General features: G+C 38.1%; 1 protein-coding gene across 1 annotated transcript in view; it reads right to left on the bottom strand.

Annotated features, from left to right (window-relative positions):
• LOC144477159 (uncharacterized) overlaps nucleotides 1-16,939 on the bottom strand; it is a 198,794-nt gene that overhangs the window by 144,713 nt on the left and 37,142 nt on the right. The window contains exon 2 of the mRNA XM_078194647.1: nucleotides 11,329-11,409. Within this exon, the coding sequence (XP_078050773.1) occupies nucleotides 11,329-11,409 (81 nt within the window). The remainder of the gene's footprint in view (nucleotides 1-11,328; nucleotides 11,410-16,939) is intronic.

A 16,939-nucleotide genomic window follows, 5' to 3' on the forward strand; every position in this document is an offset into this window, starting at 1 on the left:
TTCATGGTAGTCGCTGGTTCACTAGCATCTACACTGTAGATTCTGCAATAGTGCATGTCGCTCGCTACAAAGAAGGTTTTTCATTCCGTAGACGTCGCGACTTGGATATTTTCATATCGGCCACGTCTCACCTGTTGACGTGACCAATGGACAGGTGTTTAGCAAAATTTAAAGTTCGAAAAACTCGAGAAGAGATTAAATATTCTTCATTATACTCGCAGTTTCAGTATAGTAGAGCTTCTACAAACAAACTATTGATACAATAATGTAAGATAAAAGTCGAGGTTTAATCGAGGTCCTTCTATAGTTGCTATAATTCTACGATTTCACTGTAATCGAAATACAGTTGCTTAACGTGCAAGTTTTAATTTTCTACAAAATGCATGTGTCTCTTTGCTGGTGGTTGTTCGTATACAATATAAAAGCTTGTTTTCTCAACAATATATGCTTAAACATGCAATACCACAAAAGCGTCTTAAAATGTTCTACTTCTTCCATTATCACAGTTTAAATTCACAAGAATTCTATAAAATTTGGTACTAACAATTATAGTAATAATAATAATTTTATTCGCATATGCAAATGAAAGAACCCTTTATTAGAAGAAATAGAAAATTTGTACAGCCGTCACACGAACACGATAAAAATAAAAATAGATATATAGATTCCTCCCTCGCATTATTTATGAACTTTCCTTCCTTATTTTTATTTTAACAATGGTATTGCTCATCCCACTACACTATTTCTTACTTCTTTTTCACACTTTTTACAACGTATCATTATGATATCGCAGTATAAAGTAGCATAAAATTATAGCAGCACGATCCATATAAATCAGCCTGGTATTTCCCGAAAAGTACACCCGTACGAAAAAGAAAAACCTTCCCGTTTCGTTATTTATTTTCGCAGAAGATTATTACCCGGGTATCACACCTTCTGTACACAGTTAGCAATCTCTGAAATGCTTCTATTCATCAAAAGGAAACGGGGTACTACGGCCGGGAAGTGTTCCGTCCTCGAACCGCGGCCTGAATGGGTCCCAGCGCAGAATGGGCCCCTAGCAGAGAATAGATGCGCCCGATAAATAGCGGAGCTGGTCGTTCCGCCATACGAAGGTGCGAATTCTCGTCGCTTATCCACCCACGTATCATTCCCATCGTTCACCGTTCCTCTCGCGCGCGCTTTAAGGCGCGGAGAGCAACGGCGCGCCCCGCGCCCCGCGTCCCACCGGTAAATGAATAGCGCGCTCTTTATTGCTCTGAACGTTGACGCCTATGATTTACGCGTAATACGTCGGTACCATTTACATCCCTCGCGGGCAGAGTAATTTGTACAGAAAGCTGCAGCGATACAGCAATGCGGCGATAGTGCAGCTGCGGGGATGCTCGCCTCGCGTTAACGTTGAATCAAATATGTATCCGGGACGGCGCGGCGGCGGCGGCGGCGAAGCTGGAGGAGAGGGCGCGGCGGCGGGTGCGTGTTAGCCAAGGAAGGATAGATGCGACTGATTAAACCTTAAACGTGCCAAAATGCTGCTAATCGAGGATGGTCGATGTTGATACAACAGCCGTACATTAGACGGTTGTTTTAATTATGCGCTATCAGGGTCCCGTTCTCCGTCGCTCCCTCCTGGGGATCGTTACCGGATCATCGTTGCGCCATAATTCCGCCAATTGTTCCTCCCAGGCTACCGGGCTATCAATATTACAAAATCCGAATCGGGGATCGCATGTCCCGAAGATTAATGCTAGGTTTACCGAACGCGATTGATGCTCTGCTTTATAATTAAACTGCGTGTTTCTGTGGAAAGTGGTGATGCGAGACACGAACTAATAAAATATCAGAAGCATATAAATAAGAATATAATGGTGATATTTAGTGGTGATATAGTTTGATCAAAATAACGTAGTTCGCTCGATAATATTTTATAATTTCTCATTATATTTTATAATATTTATATACTTAATCTTCGACAAGATTTCAATTTAATTTCTACAATTGTAAAAGAAGTTTGACCCTTCCGGAATTTCTACTGTTAAATAGAAGAATGTTAACCATTGATAGAGTGGTAAATGGATCAATCTCTAATTTTTTAACAGACTGAGTAAGTTTGAAGAAAAGTTGATGTCAAACAACATTTTGTGCTATATCTTGCTCTACGTTAAGGCCATGCTTTTCTGTGTATAACTCTACATTGATAAATGTTCCTGTATGGTGCTGCACCTTTCTGTATCATTCCTCCATATGCTGTGCATTTCTTGTTGTATAATGTTCTATATTGCTGCAAATTGCTTTACGTTACAGTATCATATCGTTTCCTGCTGCATATTGCTTTATGCATCTCTATGTTCCTGTATTTTGCAGTGAATTGCTATATCACGCCCATGCTGCTATATGTCACCGTGTTTCGCTATACGTCGCTATACATATATTACTGAATGTGCTCTGTGTTTGCTTCATGTTTGCTCTATGTTTGCTCTATGTTTGTTACATTTCGCTGTATGCCGTGTGCAAATTCGTCGTGCCTTGCTCAACGTTGCTGTGTACTTATTAACGAAAATTCCGCAAGCGAATTCCGAGCTCCGGCAGAGAGAGAGCAAGCGATCCGGAAAAAGTAACCCCGAGCAAAGACTAGCGGAAAGTAACCGTCGGGGATTGGATAGGAAACTGGCACGGGAAAGATTAAACACGCCGAAACTCCGCGAACGATTAATCCGATCCGGGCAGTGGCAACGCGGACGAAACTAACACGGCTATAATTGCGGCGACACCGACACCGGCGCGCGTGAATTATGGAGAACGGAGAATGTCCTCGGCGCGAGCGAAGCCGCAGCAGACGACATCGCGATGCCTCCTTCAGGGGCGGAGCCGAATTCTCCGGCTAAACAGGTGTATTGTCGTCGGAAGCATCGGCGCAAAGCGAAAGGACCACCTGCGGGGACACCGTGACATGGCAGGTGAGAGACACTGGAGATTGCACTCGGTGAACCCCGGACCGGAAAAAGCGAACCCCGTTCGCAAATAGCTACGCTGTGTCCGCCGCAAAGCGGTCTCTGCCGGTTCACGGAAAGAACGGAACCGAACCGGTTTACAAGCTCATCGCGGCGATTAGCACGAACAAAAGGGTGTCTAGACAACGGGGATCCGCGAATTCCCCTTGAAAGGGAACGGACAATGCAAAGACAGACGGTTTGGTTGATGTTCGCAGCTTCGGGGCTTTCTGTTTCTTACGCAGCAACGATTACAGAGACTCGGACATCAAGACTCTTTAATCTGTTGTATTATGACCACGGATGATGATCCAGGATAAGATGTGCTAGGTGCGAATGTTGTGACTTCCTTCTCAGTCGAAATAGAATTATGTTCTTCGGGGTGTGAAACAGAGTTTAAAACGAATAAAATTTTATTCGACACTGCCAGATAAATATCAGATGAAATGGGAATTTATCTATTTTGTTAAAATAGGCTTTTGTTCAAATAGGATTTTATCCAAGAGGAAGTTTATTCGAATAAGAATTTATTCGTACTTATCAAAATTCATTCGAAAACATCAATTGAAGTGTTAAAAAGTTTTCAAATCGGACTCGAAGCAACCAATATTTTCAAAATAAAGTTATCCGAGTAATTTTACAATCTTTATTCAAATAAAGAATTAAGCGAGCAAACTATTACAGAATTACTCGAGTATATTAATCAAATAATAAAATATTGACGCGACTGACCAATTTTATACGAATTGTTTATGAAGAGTATCTACCGAGCGGAAGTTTGAAATTATTATCGTAAGTATTACAACGAGGGATTAATTAATTATCCGTTAATGGGACATTAATACGGAGAAAATGTTTTGCAGACTCGCAACGCTTAACTGCAATTATGCGAAAAGCAGATAAGACAGGGGCGGCGGTTGCTGTCTAATGGCGCCGGACTGTTTAAGTCGCAGCATTGTAATATTACTGTTGGGAACTTAGTCACCAGGTATGACTGCCGTGATTTCGCCGCCGCGACGACTATAACGATGTAAGAAACTTTAACTGGACTTCTTGAAGTCCTTCTGTCCGCGGGACTCCCTGGGCGTCTGCGTCACTTTATAGCCTACCACGCGGACACTCTGTCATTCATGCTGCTGACAGGGCACACAGCTGCTTGTACCCGAAGAAATTGTTCCCTGCAAAATTTGCACGAGAATAATTCCTCTAATTAATAAGCACGATATTCCTGGTATACTAAAAATCCACTTTCTGTGGCGGTTTTCTATATCTCCTAATTTTTGATTTTCTATAACCATATATTGTACGTATACTGTACTTTCTTTTTCTTCTTTTAAATAATTAATTACTATTACACGTACAGTACAGTAGGTAAAAAAACCTTATTAAAACTGCACCAAAAAACCTAAATTTTTTTCAGAGGTTATTAGACAACGCTTCTTTTAATTTTGTCACAACTCGGAACGACAAAAAGAAATCAAAATCTCTCTTTTTTAAAATAAGGTCTCGATAACTGAATTGGATGCTGAAAATTTTATTGGTATTCGATGTATTAATTTTTATCATGAATATATAAAATCTGCAATCTGCTAATAAGTTAATCAGACTTTTATTTAATGCCGGTAGTAGAATAATTTATTAGTAAATACTAAATTTACTTTTATGAAATACGAAAATTATTTTGAAATTTTATAGAATTTTTAACAGTGACTTAGCATCGCCACTCGACTGCAAAGAGTTGACATCGTTAAAAGAAGAAATAGATTTTTATCCAATTTCTATTTGATATAACAGATGGTAGAAATTTGTCGTTTGCATAAAAATGCACGGTTTATTGACGACTATTTCAGCTCATGCTCCCATGAATTTCGTTCGTTTCGCAGCCATTTTCATCGGCGCTCGCGTGATGCTGCATCGGTAGGGAGGTTCGAAGGGTGCTCGAGGGACCAGTTGCAGGTGCGCGTCTCGATACCACGAGAAATTCTTTTTAAGAAAACATCGAGACTGTTCATTTCTTCGTAATAAGTCGGTATATTGAAGATCGTGATCCAGGTGTGGCTCACGGTTGTAGCCGGCTGGTAATCATGATTCCCGGTTAAACTATTCTCTGCAGGCCAGGGGCTGCGGAGTATGCGTCCCGGTCCCTCGACTCGACTAAATAATTGTCTCATTAGTCCGTGTACAGAACGACGGGGGATGGTTACGAGAGTTTGCCATATCTCTCTCTCTCTCTCTCTCTCTCTCTCTCTCTCTCTCTCTCTCCTATCTCTCTCTCATATCTCTCTCTACCTTACTCTATCTCCCCCTCTGCCTCCCTCTCTCTTTCTCTTTCTCTTTCTCTCTCTTGACATCAGTTAGCACGTCGGCGCCCAACGACTGCCCGTTCGCGTCGTCTTCCACCGAGCATCCCCGAGTTACCGAGCTAAGAACGGAAATATCGCAACTAATGATACTTCGATTCGAAACGGAGACATGGAGTTCGGCCAAACGAACGCAAACCATTTTTGGCAGAATTATTGGAGCCCGTCCAAATTAACTATCTCACAATGCCGGATGGTACCGTCTCGAGACCGTCCGACTGTTACGCGACTTTCAAAACACGAGATTGCGTTTTTAACTTCTTTTCCTCTGTGTCGAAACAATCGGTTTTTATTGAAAAGTCCCGTGAACTGAGTTCTCCGAAATATTTCTGGAATATCTTTGTTCAAGAGTTAAGGATATTGTCGAAAAAAGTCTTCGATTAATTAACCTCGTAAAGAAAATGAGAATTAGTTGAAAAACTATTTATTACAGAATCCCTCAGCAATATAGAAGAAACTTTATCGAATAAAATGAACGATAAATAAAAAATTGCTATAAATTTTGCTGCTATAAAAATTCATTCCAGAATAGATTAATTACATATGAAAGAAAAATGTTATTATCGTCTAGTGTAGACTTAAAATATGCTACATCTGGAATTTGTATGCAACATTAAAATTGTCTGCACTAATTACAAGATACAGAAACAACGTAGATAATGATTTCATCCTTCAATAATTTGAATGGTTTGGAAATGATGTATCACTATTTTTAAATTTTTTTAATGTTTTCACTGCTTTGGTTTTACTTCTATTAATTTTTATAGTAAATGATAAATTTCTAGGATTTTTGTTTAATGCTGCAGGTAGGGTAATTTGTTTAGTGAAATGGAATGTTTGTGATTGTTTTGGAAATATGAAGTATGAATATATTATCTATAGCAAAGGAGGATAAACGAAACACAGAACAGAAGAGACAAAAGAAGAATTAAAAATACTGCAGCATTACTTTCACAATATTAACATAGTTAAAAGAAGAAATACATTTTTATCTAATTTCTGTTTGATATAAGAGGCGACGAACATTTTTATTTTGCTTAAAGATCTGCCGTCTAAACTGAAACTAAATGCTTATTTAAATATTTCTCTTGCATCTTGTTAGTTTTCTGTTATTAATTTATGTTTCAATATTTTGTGATGTACTTTTAATGACTACAAGGATTTTGTTGATTGTAATAAAATAACTGAGTACAGTGGTAAGAATAATTATGGATACAAAACAGCTTTTACATTTATAATAATACTTGAACAAAAATTTATCAAAATATCATTTCATATATTTTCATATTAAAATCAATGTTATTTCCATATTAGAAATAATAGAAAATCAAAATATACATATATAGTTTTGTTCGTTTTTGTTTAATTATCAATAAATGTATAAAAGTTACTTCAAGTTCATAATTATTCACAGCACTGTTATATTTTTAAAAAATCTCAAAATCTCAACGAAACGTCATATTTGTATATTTGGATATTTAGAAATAATATAAAATAGAAACATGCAAATATTAAATATTAAGTTAAGTTTAGACATCAGTAACAATGTAAAAATTACAATGAGTCTATATTATATACAACTAACTATACTAACAATTCCTTTCCGTCGATCAGAAAACAAACACCGTGTCGAACAACGAGCGATGATTCTAGTATGCAAGAAGAATAATATAAAATTTTTCTAAACCTGGAAGTCGCAAGTGTTGTTCGCAATATAGTCGACATTCGTTAATTGCTGGAGCATTTAGAACCCGGAGGGTAGAAGAACGTTCCTCGGCCGCGAAGAAGAAACGGGACCTTGTTGACGACGCTCATAACAGACAAAGCGGATGAATATTCATGAAGACGGTACCCGTGCATCAAGGGTACACCAATTGCGGGTACGGTACAAGCGTTTCACGTCTGCACGCGTGTATTTAAGTTAACGAGTCGGTGCGCTCGGCAATTCCAACGTCTCCGACTCTGTTCCCCGCAAATTAACTGCATTGTATCGGTGACGAAGGTTTTCTGGGCAATTTTTACCTCCTGGGTTAGCCTTGGATTTCGGATATTGGTCTTTGCGAATGATTTTTTCAAATAATACAAATATATCATTCACTAAACTAGAATAACACATAACCAAAACTTACATTGGATCAGGACATAGAAATTCGTCATGGCAATGTAAACTTGTAATGTTACAATTTTGCACATCATTCTTTACCAAAACATACAAATTTCGATTTGCGCCATTTTTACGAAAACGATACTTTTTAATCTGCCACTTCTTTTCCGATATAATAGAAATAAAGATTATTTCGTTCTCTGTTTTCTGATTGCGTCGTTTTGTAAAAAGTAATTGAATAGAAAGTTGTGACTATTTTCAAAACATATATAATAAAGATCTTCGACCTTTTATATTGCATCTACTATATTATTGCGAAAAATTGTCAAAATATTTTTTGGATCACTAGAACAGCGGTCATTCATTAAGAACAGAGAAGTGCTAATTAACGAAGAAATAGAAAGAAAAACATAGTGCAATGAATAGCAGTTTTCTTCGGCAATTAGAGGAGCGGAAAAATTTCAAATTAGGTGTCAAGGAAGACGGCCGAAGGATCGACGGTAGGAAACCGGGAAAAACGTCACGCGAAGCGCTCGCAATTCCCCGCTTCATGTATCTGCCCTTTCTCGGTGGCAGTGATAACAATCGACGTCCAGGATCTCGTTTTACAATCTTCGCGGAACGATATGTCATCCGAGGACCGATGATTCGCCAAGTCAGCGCGGCTCGGCTTTCTATCCTGCGAAGGATCGACGATTTCCGCCGGTATCGTTTCGCTTCTCTTATCTCCCAGCTCGGTGATATTCTCGCCCGCCGTCCTTGTGTCGCGGGGATGACCGAGAACCCGCCCCGAATTTTCCCCAACTCTTTGATAGACACTCGGTCTACCGAATCAGGGTTCGAATACGGGGCAAAGAAGGCTCCGTGAAAGTTGACTCGGCGCATTCGTCGTGGGAACGCCGGCCAAATGAAATTTCTTTGAAACAGGAAACGGTGGGATATTTATTTAGGCCTTTACGGTCGGGTGTCGCTACCGAAGGGACGTGTACATATATATATATAGCTAATGGAATATGCAATCAACATCCGATACATTGTTCACGAAGCTACACTGTCCGGAAACTCTGTCGAACGTAGCGCCTTTAAAGTTCCTTCGTAGTTCCTAATATTCCGTATCGTTTGTTCACGTCAATCGTTAGTTTATAATCCATCTCGTTCATATGTGTTCTGCAATCATATTTTATATTATTAAAATTATTCGTTGCGTAAATTATAATTTTATTCGTTGGTACCTATCTCCATTCTATCAATCACCGATCCTAATTGCTCGCGAGAGGCAACATCTTTGTTTCCGTGAGAAATCATTATAGAAGAATTACTTTTCTTTTAAATTAAATCTTGAAAGCCTCTACTTTAAGAGAATGTTTCTGAATTTTAATAATAACTTGTCGCGTCTGTTTAGAAAGCTACGATTAAAACACAATTGCTGAAGTTAAAGGACGAAATAAAAATGGATAGACATTAGATTGTACGGAGAGTAATATTATAGTGACAGTAACAATTTATCACATTAAACAAGAGCTGTAGAAATAGTTTCAACGTTCCCCTCAAAATTGATGCGCCGAGAACTTCAAAACTATTGTCGGTCTTCGCGAATTTAATACAAGCATAATGAGAAGCCAGGAGTTCATAAAGAATATATGGGTTCTACAGAATTCAATGTTAATAGTTGACGTGTAACCCTCCAGCTTTCCGAATGGAAACCTTTGAAAGCGTATTCTGACGTTTCTCTGGCGTACCAAACGGCTTCATTAAGGATCTAATCAAATGCATCGCGAAAGTGCTCTCCTCTGAAGTAGATTATCTAGACGATATAGCGTTTTATTTGAAAATCTCGAAATTGACACAATCATAATAATTGTTGTCCTCCATTTTATAGTTCGCCACTCACAATTAGCACATCGTTTGCTTCTAGACGATTACTTCCACTGCGATTCTACACATTAAGTGATTCTTTACATACTATCAATAATTAGTTACGAATAATTACTATTCATATAATTTCTTTTCTCTCATTAGTACGATTAGTTTAAAATATCGAAAATCAAAAAAGCATTTGTGTGGAAATTATTACACGTCGAACAGAAGAATATTTCTTTGAATATAAAGAAAAAATTGGTAGCTAAATTGTTAAAAATAGAAAAAGAGATTTTTAGAACTTCCAGAGGGCACATCGACGAAAAGAAAATTTAATTCTTTTTTTAATATTGTTAGGGAAATATTACATACGTTATTGATCAAATGTATCCTGTAATACATTTTATAATATTATTCATTAACGATTTCCCATCTCTTTTTTAAAGCAACAAACTTTTTATAGAAAAATTACAAATGCTTGTTAATAAAATAGAAACTTAACAAAGTGTTCACACACTTGTGCATGTATAAATGACAGAAACTAATATATAAGATACAAATCTGGTGATAATAGAGCGATTTCATATTATTAATGTACTATTACGATTAAAATTGTTAAGACGAGAAAATACGTTTACATTTTATCTCTGTGATCGACGACCAACTTAGACGATGTTTACTCTGCCCGAAGATCCGATGCAGTCCGGACGCAGCCCGATGCAACGAAGCTTGTCCAGAGCTTACTAGACATCGTTCTAGAGGAGTGCGGCTCGCGTAGAATCGAAGGTACAATTTCTAAAAAATAGGAGCCTAGGTGATCCCAAGGTAATGGCGTCGTTACCAACGAAACTTCGATTCGCGTACGCTAGGGTAGCGCAAAGCCGCAGGACTGCAGTCAAACTTAACAGCCCCATCTCTCATACCGCGTTATCGTTCCAATCGTTGCACCAGATTACGAACACAGGCTAACCGTTCCGTGTACACTCGCAAGGAAAATCGGCGCGGCGTGTGCGTCGACCGCAATAGCGCGGAGTGCGGCTTGACCGGTAACCAAACGTTTCCATGACAGTCTTCTCGACTCGTAAAGCCCAGCCAAGGGGCAAACAATGCGGAAGCTTCCAAGAATTATACTTCCTTGGAGTTTACTGTTCATGATGACGGTCGTTTCCGTGTGATCGTCGACGGAGATCCAACGAAAATATTTTTCGGACGCGTCACTTCAGCTTCCCTCGTTGCTGACTGGAATATTCTGTGTGCATTCGCGTGGACAGAATACGCGCACGCGTATTGTTTTGCACGCGAGACAATAGTACAATTGCAGAAATGTTTCGACCGTGCACGCAACGCACGTATCTCCTTAAGACAGTGCAACGGAAGTCACGTGTATTGAGTATCCTTCCTTACAAGGAATTACGAAATCCTTCGTGGCAGAAATAATTTTGAAAATTATGCACGGTTTACATTATATATATTGTACACGTTATATGATATATATTATTTTAATATAATGCGATGCGTTGTATTATATATGATCCTTTATAGCTCAAGTGATTTTTTAAATTATATATAATTTACATTGTATACATTGTACATGTCATATCATACGCATTATTTTAATATAATGCGAAGCAATTCGGTAGATTATATTATGTATAATGCTTTATAGCACAAGTGATTTTCAAAATTATATGTATATAATTTACATTGTATGCATTGTATACCTTATATCGTATACATTATTTTAATATAATTCGACACATTATATTATATAATTGATTATACTATAATAATACATTACATATAATATAACTTATACAATGTATAACTTTGGAAATTATTTCTCTCATAATAGAATTTAGTGCATCCTTGTAAAACGAATACTCGATTTATACAATGTATGTATCGCTACTTCGAGAAAATAAATGCGGATGTCTGTTAAATATAGTTACTGTTGTTTCACCTCGCAATTATAGAATATTCTCTGGCATGTGTATTCGATTAATTATGTCTGTCCTACCTGTGTGCTTTCGTGTGGGACGATACGCAACATCACTGATGATTTCGTCGTTGTTGTACCCAGGTAACTGGTCACACTCACCTGTAATCAAAAAGGAAATCATTGTTGCACTCCGAAACTAAATATCATGGTTCATCGATTCGATAAGTATTAGTCACCGATTTTAAAGATCTATAAAATGTTACCGATTTGATTGAACACGAAAAATGCAAAACTACTGCTACAAGAAAATGAGCTGCACGATTGCTTGCAAAGGAAACATGAAACGTTTCAAACGTTAATGTCCAATCATTATCGCTTAGTTTAAGACCACCTGTACTTATAAGTAACTAATACGAGTAACAATTGACACGCACTAACTAGAAAAGGCTCATTAACTGGTACACAGAAATTAATTTTTCATCTCTGTAAAGGCACAGTGAACAATTCATAAACTGTTTTGTCCATTCTAATATATTGCGCTCTTTATATATCACATAATATTAGATATTATAATGTATATATCATATATGTTCCGTTACAGAACGGAACTAGTTTACAGTTGTCATTGCCATTTTAACACCCTGTTCCGTTGCAGTGCGAAATTATTCTTATTGCAGTAACTGCCGTCATAAAAACACGCGCATAGTATAATTTTCAAATATTCTCAACGCATTCCTGACCGGTAATGTCTCTAAAAGGCCGGTGCTTAATCTATTGTTTGCCATTTTCTTCAATAAACCCCACATCTGGCCATCAGCTTTTAATATTTTGCCAAGACCCGCACTAGAGTATTTTGTCGAACGCACAAGGCCCTTTCATGATGCATTGTCTGCCACGGTCCGTCACTGGGACACGCGGATCCTTCGCGAGCCTCACCCGAGGGTACGAGCACTACCTGCGGGTGACGATGAGTTCGGGGCGGTCACTTTCCGTTAGTATACGCTTTTCTTTGAACCAATCAATTCAAGACGACCGTTTCCCTTACTTTTTCCGAAATATTGTTATCTACGAATCCGCTTGTTCCATATTTTAATACACACCCACTCCGAGGTTACCTCGGCGATGATCAATTCGACGAACAGACAGTACAAACATACACTTCACACGAAATTCATTAGTCTAACCATCACTCTCATCTGTTAGTTATTCGCTGCATCGTAATCAACTGATAATATTCGCAGAATCAACGTCATTTATAATTTCGATTTTGTTATTAAGTGTTATTATGATAAAGAGTTTTATTACATTTACATCAACCAATTTTATCATCCTTGTCATTCGAAAGAATCACCGGGAACCGCGTATTCTCGAGACAATCGTGTGTGCGCGGATAAACAATATATTTTATGTAGTGTAAATGTTTTAAGAAATGCAATACATGTAAGGGAAGTGAAAAAACTGGAAAAATACAAGCAAATGAAACTAAATCGGTTAACATGATCTTTACCTTACGGAGAAAGACATGTCTGCCAGTGAAGGTAAATAACAATAATTCCACAAAAACTATCAGTAAAATATCTCGGCATGACTCTAGACAGAAGACTAACGTGGAAAAGCACGTTAATTTAACACGTTGCGCGGCGCGTCACCCAAATATGGATGACAATAATTTTTGACCAACCTTGAAAATTCATTTTTATTGTAATATATTTGAATAAATTGAATTTGACTAGAATATTTCGAATGCGAAAGAGTTCTAATACCACTCCTTGTGGTAAATATTAACTTTCTAGCTTCGCTTTAATTAATTAAATTGTTTTAACTGTGTGAGTATTTTAGTGGTCGATTGTCGGCAGTCAACGTGTTAATAGTGAAACAGGTATACTGGTTACTAGGAAAACATTCTAAATTAACAATAGAAAACAAGCTACTCATATACAAGATTATCCTTAAACCATAAGGTACGGCTAGCAACTCAAATATAGAAATTTTACAGATTCCAGTCAAAAAAACTACGCAACATATGCAGTGCTTCATGGTATATCTCCACTGACATAATACTCAACGACCTAGCAATAACTATATTGTCAGACAAGAAATATCAAACTACAGCAAACCTCACATACAATAATTATCGCAACATAAAAATGCGTTAGCTATAGAATTAGTTCAAACTGACACTAGCAATTTTAGACTAAAAAGATATAACCCTTTAAACTTAAGTAACAGATTCATCACGTAAATCTAACACTATTCTAAACGCAACCATGATCGCACATAAAGATTATTACAATACAATGTATTAATTGATGCAATTATATAAGTTACTTCTCATGTCACAGCAAATCATCAATAAAACTCATAACTTCACGGAAGGAAATGATTGCAAATACTAGTCTAAAATAAAAAGAAAATAATGTAAAGGAAGCTATTTAATAAGTCGAAAACTTCGAACGTCGCTTTAATGGGCACGGTAATTGACACAGCCTGCAGACTTTTTGCAAAACAGTCGCAACAGTTAATCGGTTAATTGAAAAACACAGTGAAATTGTGTTCTCGCTGATTGCGCGATCAAGGAAGGTACACCCTCGGAATTCATTACGAGTCTATGAAATTTTTGTCGGCGAGCAGATTTTTACGAGGCGGTGCACGGATAAGTAGCTAACAAACGATCTTTCCGCGGAAACGGAGGAAATTAAGATCGAATTTTGCGAGGTAAGTTATTAAGACAGCAATATCGACACAAAGGAAGCAACGATCCTCTTACAGCGTGGAATAACTTTATCCCTGACCTATTTTCATCGTTTATGAGGTTGCACGAAGTGAATCCATCGAAGGATGGCGTCAAAGGAGAACGACGTTATATCCGGGTGAGAGGTAATGAGATCTTTCTTCCCGATTGTTCCGGAAATGGACGACCAAGGTAGGAAGGGGAAGAGACAAAAAGCGAGACAGATAGAGAGAGAGAGAGAGAGAGAGAGAGAGAAAGAGAGAGAGATGAAGAGAGAGAATGAGCGATCGAGAGAGAAAAAGATGGGCCACGAGCGACTGCTTCGCTTCACCTTTGAATACACTTTGGTCGATTTGTTTGAAAAATCGCAGCTTCCCTTTGCCGTAAAATAAATAACAGCGGCTCCATTAGCAATGACTTTCCTCTCCCGGTTCCGCTACAAGTGAACGCGGAAAAACGTGGAGATCTTTTCAGATGGAAATCCGAACATTAGCCGGCGAACAAATATTAATCTTGCCCGAGCGCCGAATAAACACCGGATGATACATCGCTCGAATCTCCTCGGTGAATATGATTCGTGAGACGAAATTCGCTCGATTGGATGGAAGCTTTTATTGAACGATCAAACGCGCGTGCTTCTCGCGGACCATCGAAATTACGAGTCGAACAGGTCGTCTCGTTGATCAATTAACGATCGCCGTGGAAATTGATCATTGAAAAAGGCGTCAAGACGTAAACTTTCCCCGCGGGTATTCGAAAGTGATTCAGCTCGGAGCACCGAACTAGAAGCATCACTCTCTTGACCTACATCGGACCGTTATGCAGCTATACAATATGAATTTATGGATCCACGGGGTTACCTACAAAGAGAGAGAGAGAGAGAGGCGGAGTAATTGGGTCTCTGGTCTTGCTAATTTCCTTGAAAATAGAAGACAGCGCCGAGGCAGAAGGAAATCGACAGCGAAATGCCACAGAGAAGCCTGTGAAAACGCTTTGCGTCTGCGGCTCGAGCACCGCGTTCGTCGTGCTTGCTTGTTCCGCGTTATTCGTTCACCTTGTAGCACTACCTTCGCCGAGTTGAACATTGCATTTTTGTACGTAGACGATAGTTATTCTTTACGGTAACATCGCGATTTAATCCGTGACAATTTATGGAATCGAGTGATATTGTGAAATTCATTGAGAAAAATCTGTTTTGCGAACTCACGAGTTCTGGTCACAACTTGTAATTGTATCGCGGACTTACATGTGGATGCATTTATAGTTATTAACAGACATTGATTAAAGTTATCAATAGACCGAGGATTTTCATGCAATTACGATAACGATTATGTGCAGATTTTGCACAATGATCAGCAGTTTATTTATTATCACTTTGACAACTTTCTCTAGAACTTCACGAAATTAAAGATTTGATTTAATTAAATAAAAAAGGAAAGGTTGAGTTGTATGACATCAATCGCTCTTTCAACAATCTTACGCTTTGCGGAGTCTGATGAAGTTATTCCAGTGAAACTATTATGGTAGATCAGCATAAAAATTTATTTTCAAATATAAGCAATTTATTCCATCGTCCACGCATGTATGACGCGGCATTCAAATTGTTAATGTAAGAAATCAAGTTTCTATACAGTTTCTGTAGCTCACCATGAATGCAGACAATTTTCATTTGGCACAAAAACACTGTCACAATTCATATAAAATAGCAAAACATTGAAAAGACAAAAGATTATTCAAGTAGACATCAAATTGTCCTCTAATAACATTGCAATTCTGCACATTTATCAGCAATAGAAACCAATTCAAAGATGGACACAGAACCGCGTCACGCATGATTTACAGTAAAGATACCGAGATCGCTATTTCTCTATGACAATAATTAACGAATTGCGAAATAGTAGAGTATCGATGTAAAACGCATGCTGCCGTTTTCGTATTCACCGGAGCGACGAGATTTAGCGAACAGGAGTGTCCTCTGATGGTTCGAAGCTGCCGCGGAACACGCGTGGCATTCGAAACAGAAAAACGCCGCGGGAAAAACGTTCTCTCGAAGTTTACACTCAGGGTTTCGGAAATTATTCCGTCGTACGGCCGAGCTGTCGTGCTTCAACATTTGCAGAAAGATCACGTGCAAAAGCGATTGTTGAATTGGCCCGGGTCGGCCAGCCAGCGCCGAAGAAAATCAAATAGATGTCGGCGAGCTACGAAAATTTATTCATCCCTCGGGGACATGTGTTCATTAAACAGTTGGCTATTGCAATCTCTTTGGGAAACGTGTACATGTGACCGTGACTATTAGTCTGCGTATCTTCTCCAGCGACTAGAAGACGAATGAGCCAAGTTCATAATTTTATTTAGTTCTGTGATCATATTAATAAGTTGAAACTGGTGTACCAACGTTCTTAGTTTCTTTTTTAAATTTTCTCGGTGTTCCCAATTATACCTATACATTTTTGCCACAAATGCAGAAAATCCACAGTCTAGTAATTATATTGCGTATGCTTGATTCTCTCTATATTTTGTTTAAATACAGGACTTTTCTAAAATATATAATTCAATAAAGAATATCACAAATTATACAGAGTGTTTTGCTTTAAAACTGCTTAAGACTGGCATTAATAAATGAATACGATGTAAGAATTAGAATTTCTTCAAAGTCACTTATGTCGAACTTTTTAATATAATTTATAATTACTTATATAATTTAAAATAAATATAAATATATTTATAAACTTACAACATTGAAATACGTTCAGAAATATATACCAATAACCTGTCCGTTTATTTGCTTTTGACAAATACACTGGTCACGAATGGATGGCAACATTTTCTGCGTTATGACGAGTATACTCGTCAAAGAACAGCGAACTGATTAAACGATACTTTCTCACGAGTCGACAGGAATTTCTTGCTTCGCTTAGCATGTCATTAATTCCGGTCTGCGGCAGAGTGGAAAAT

Source organism: Augochlora pura, chromosome 11, assembly GCF_028453695.1.
Source record: "Augochlora pura isolate Apur16 chromosome 11, APUR_v2.2.1, whole genome shotgun sequence".
In the NCBI taxonomy this organism is placed as follows: domain Eukaryota; kingdom Metazoa; phylum Arthropoda; class Insecta; order Hymenoptera; family Halictidae; genus Augochlora; species Augochlora pura.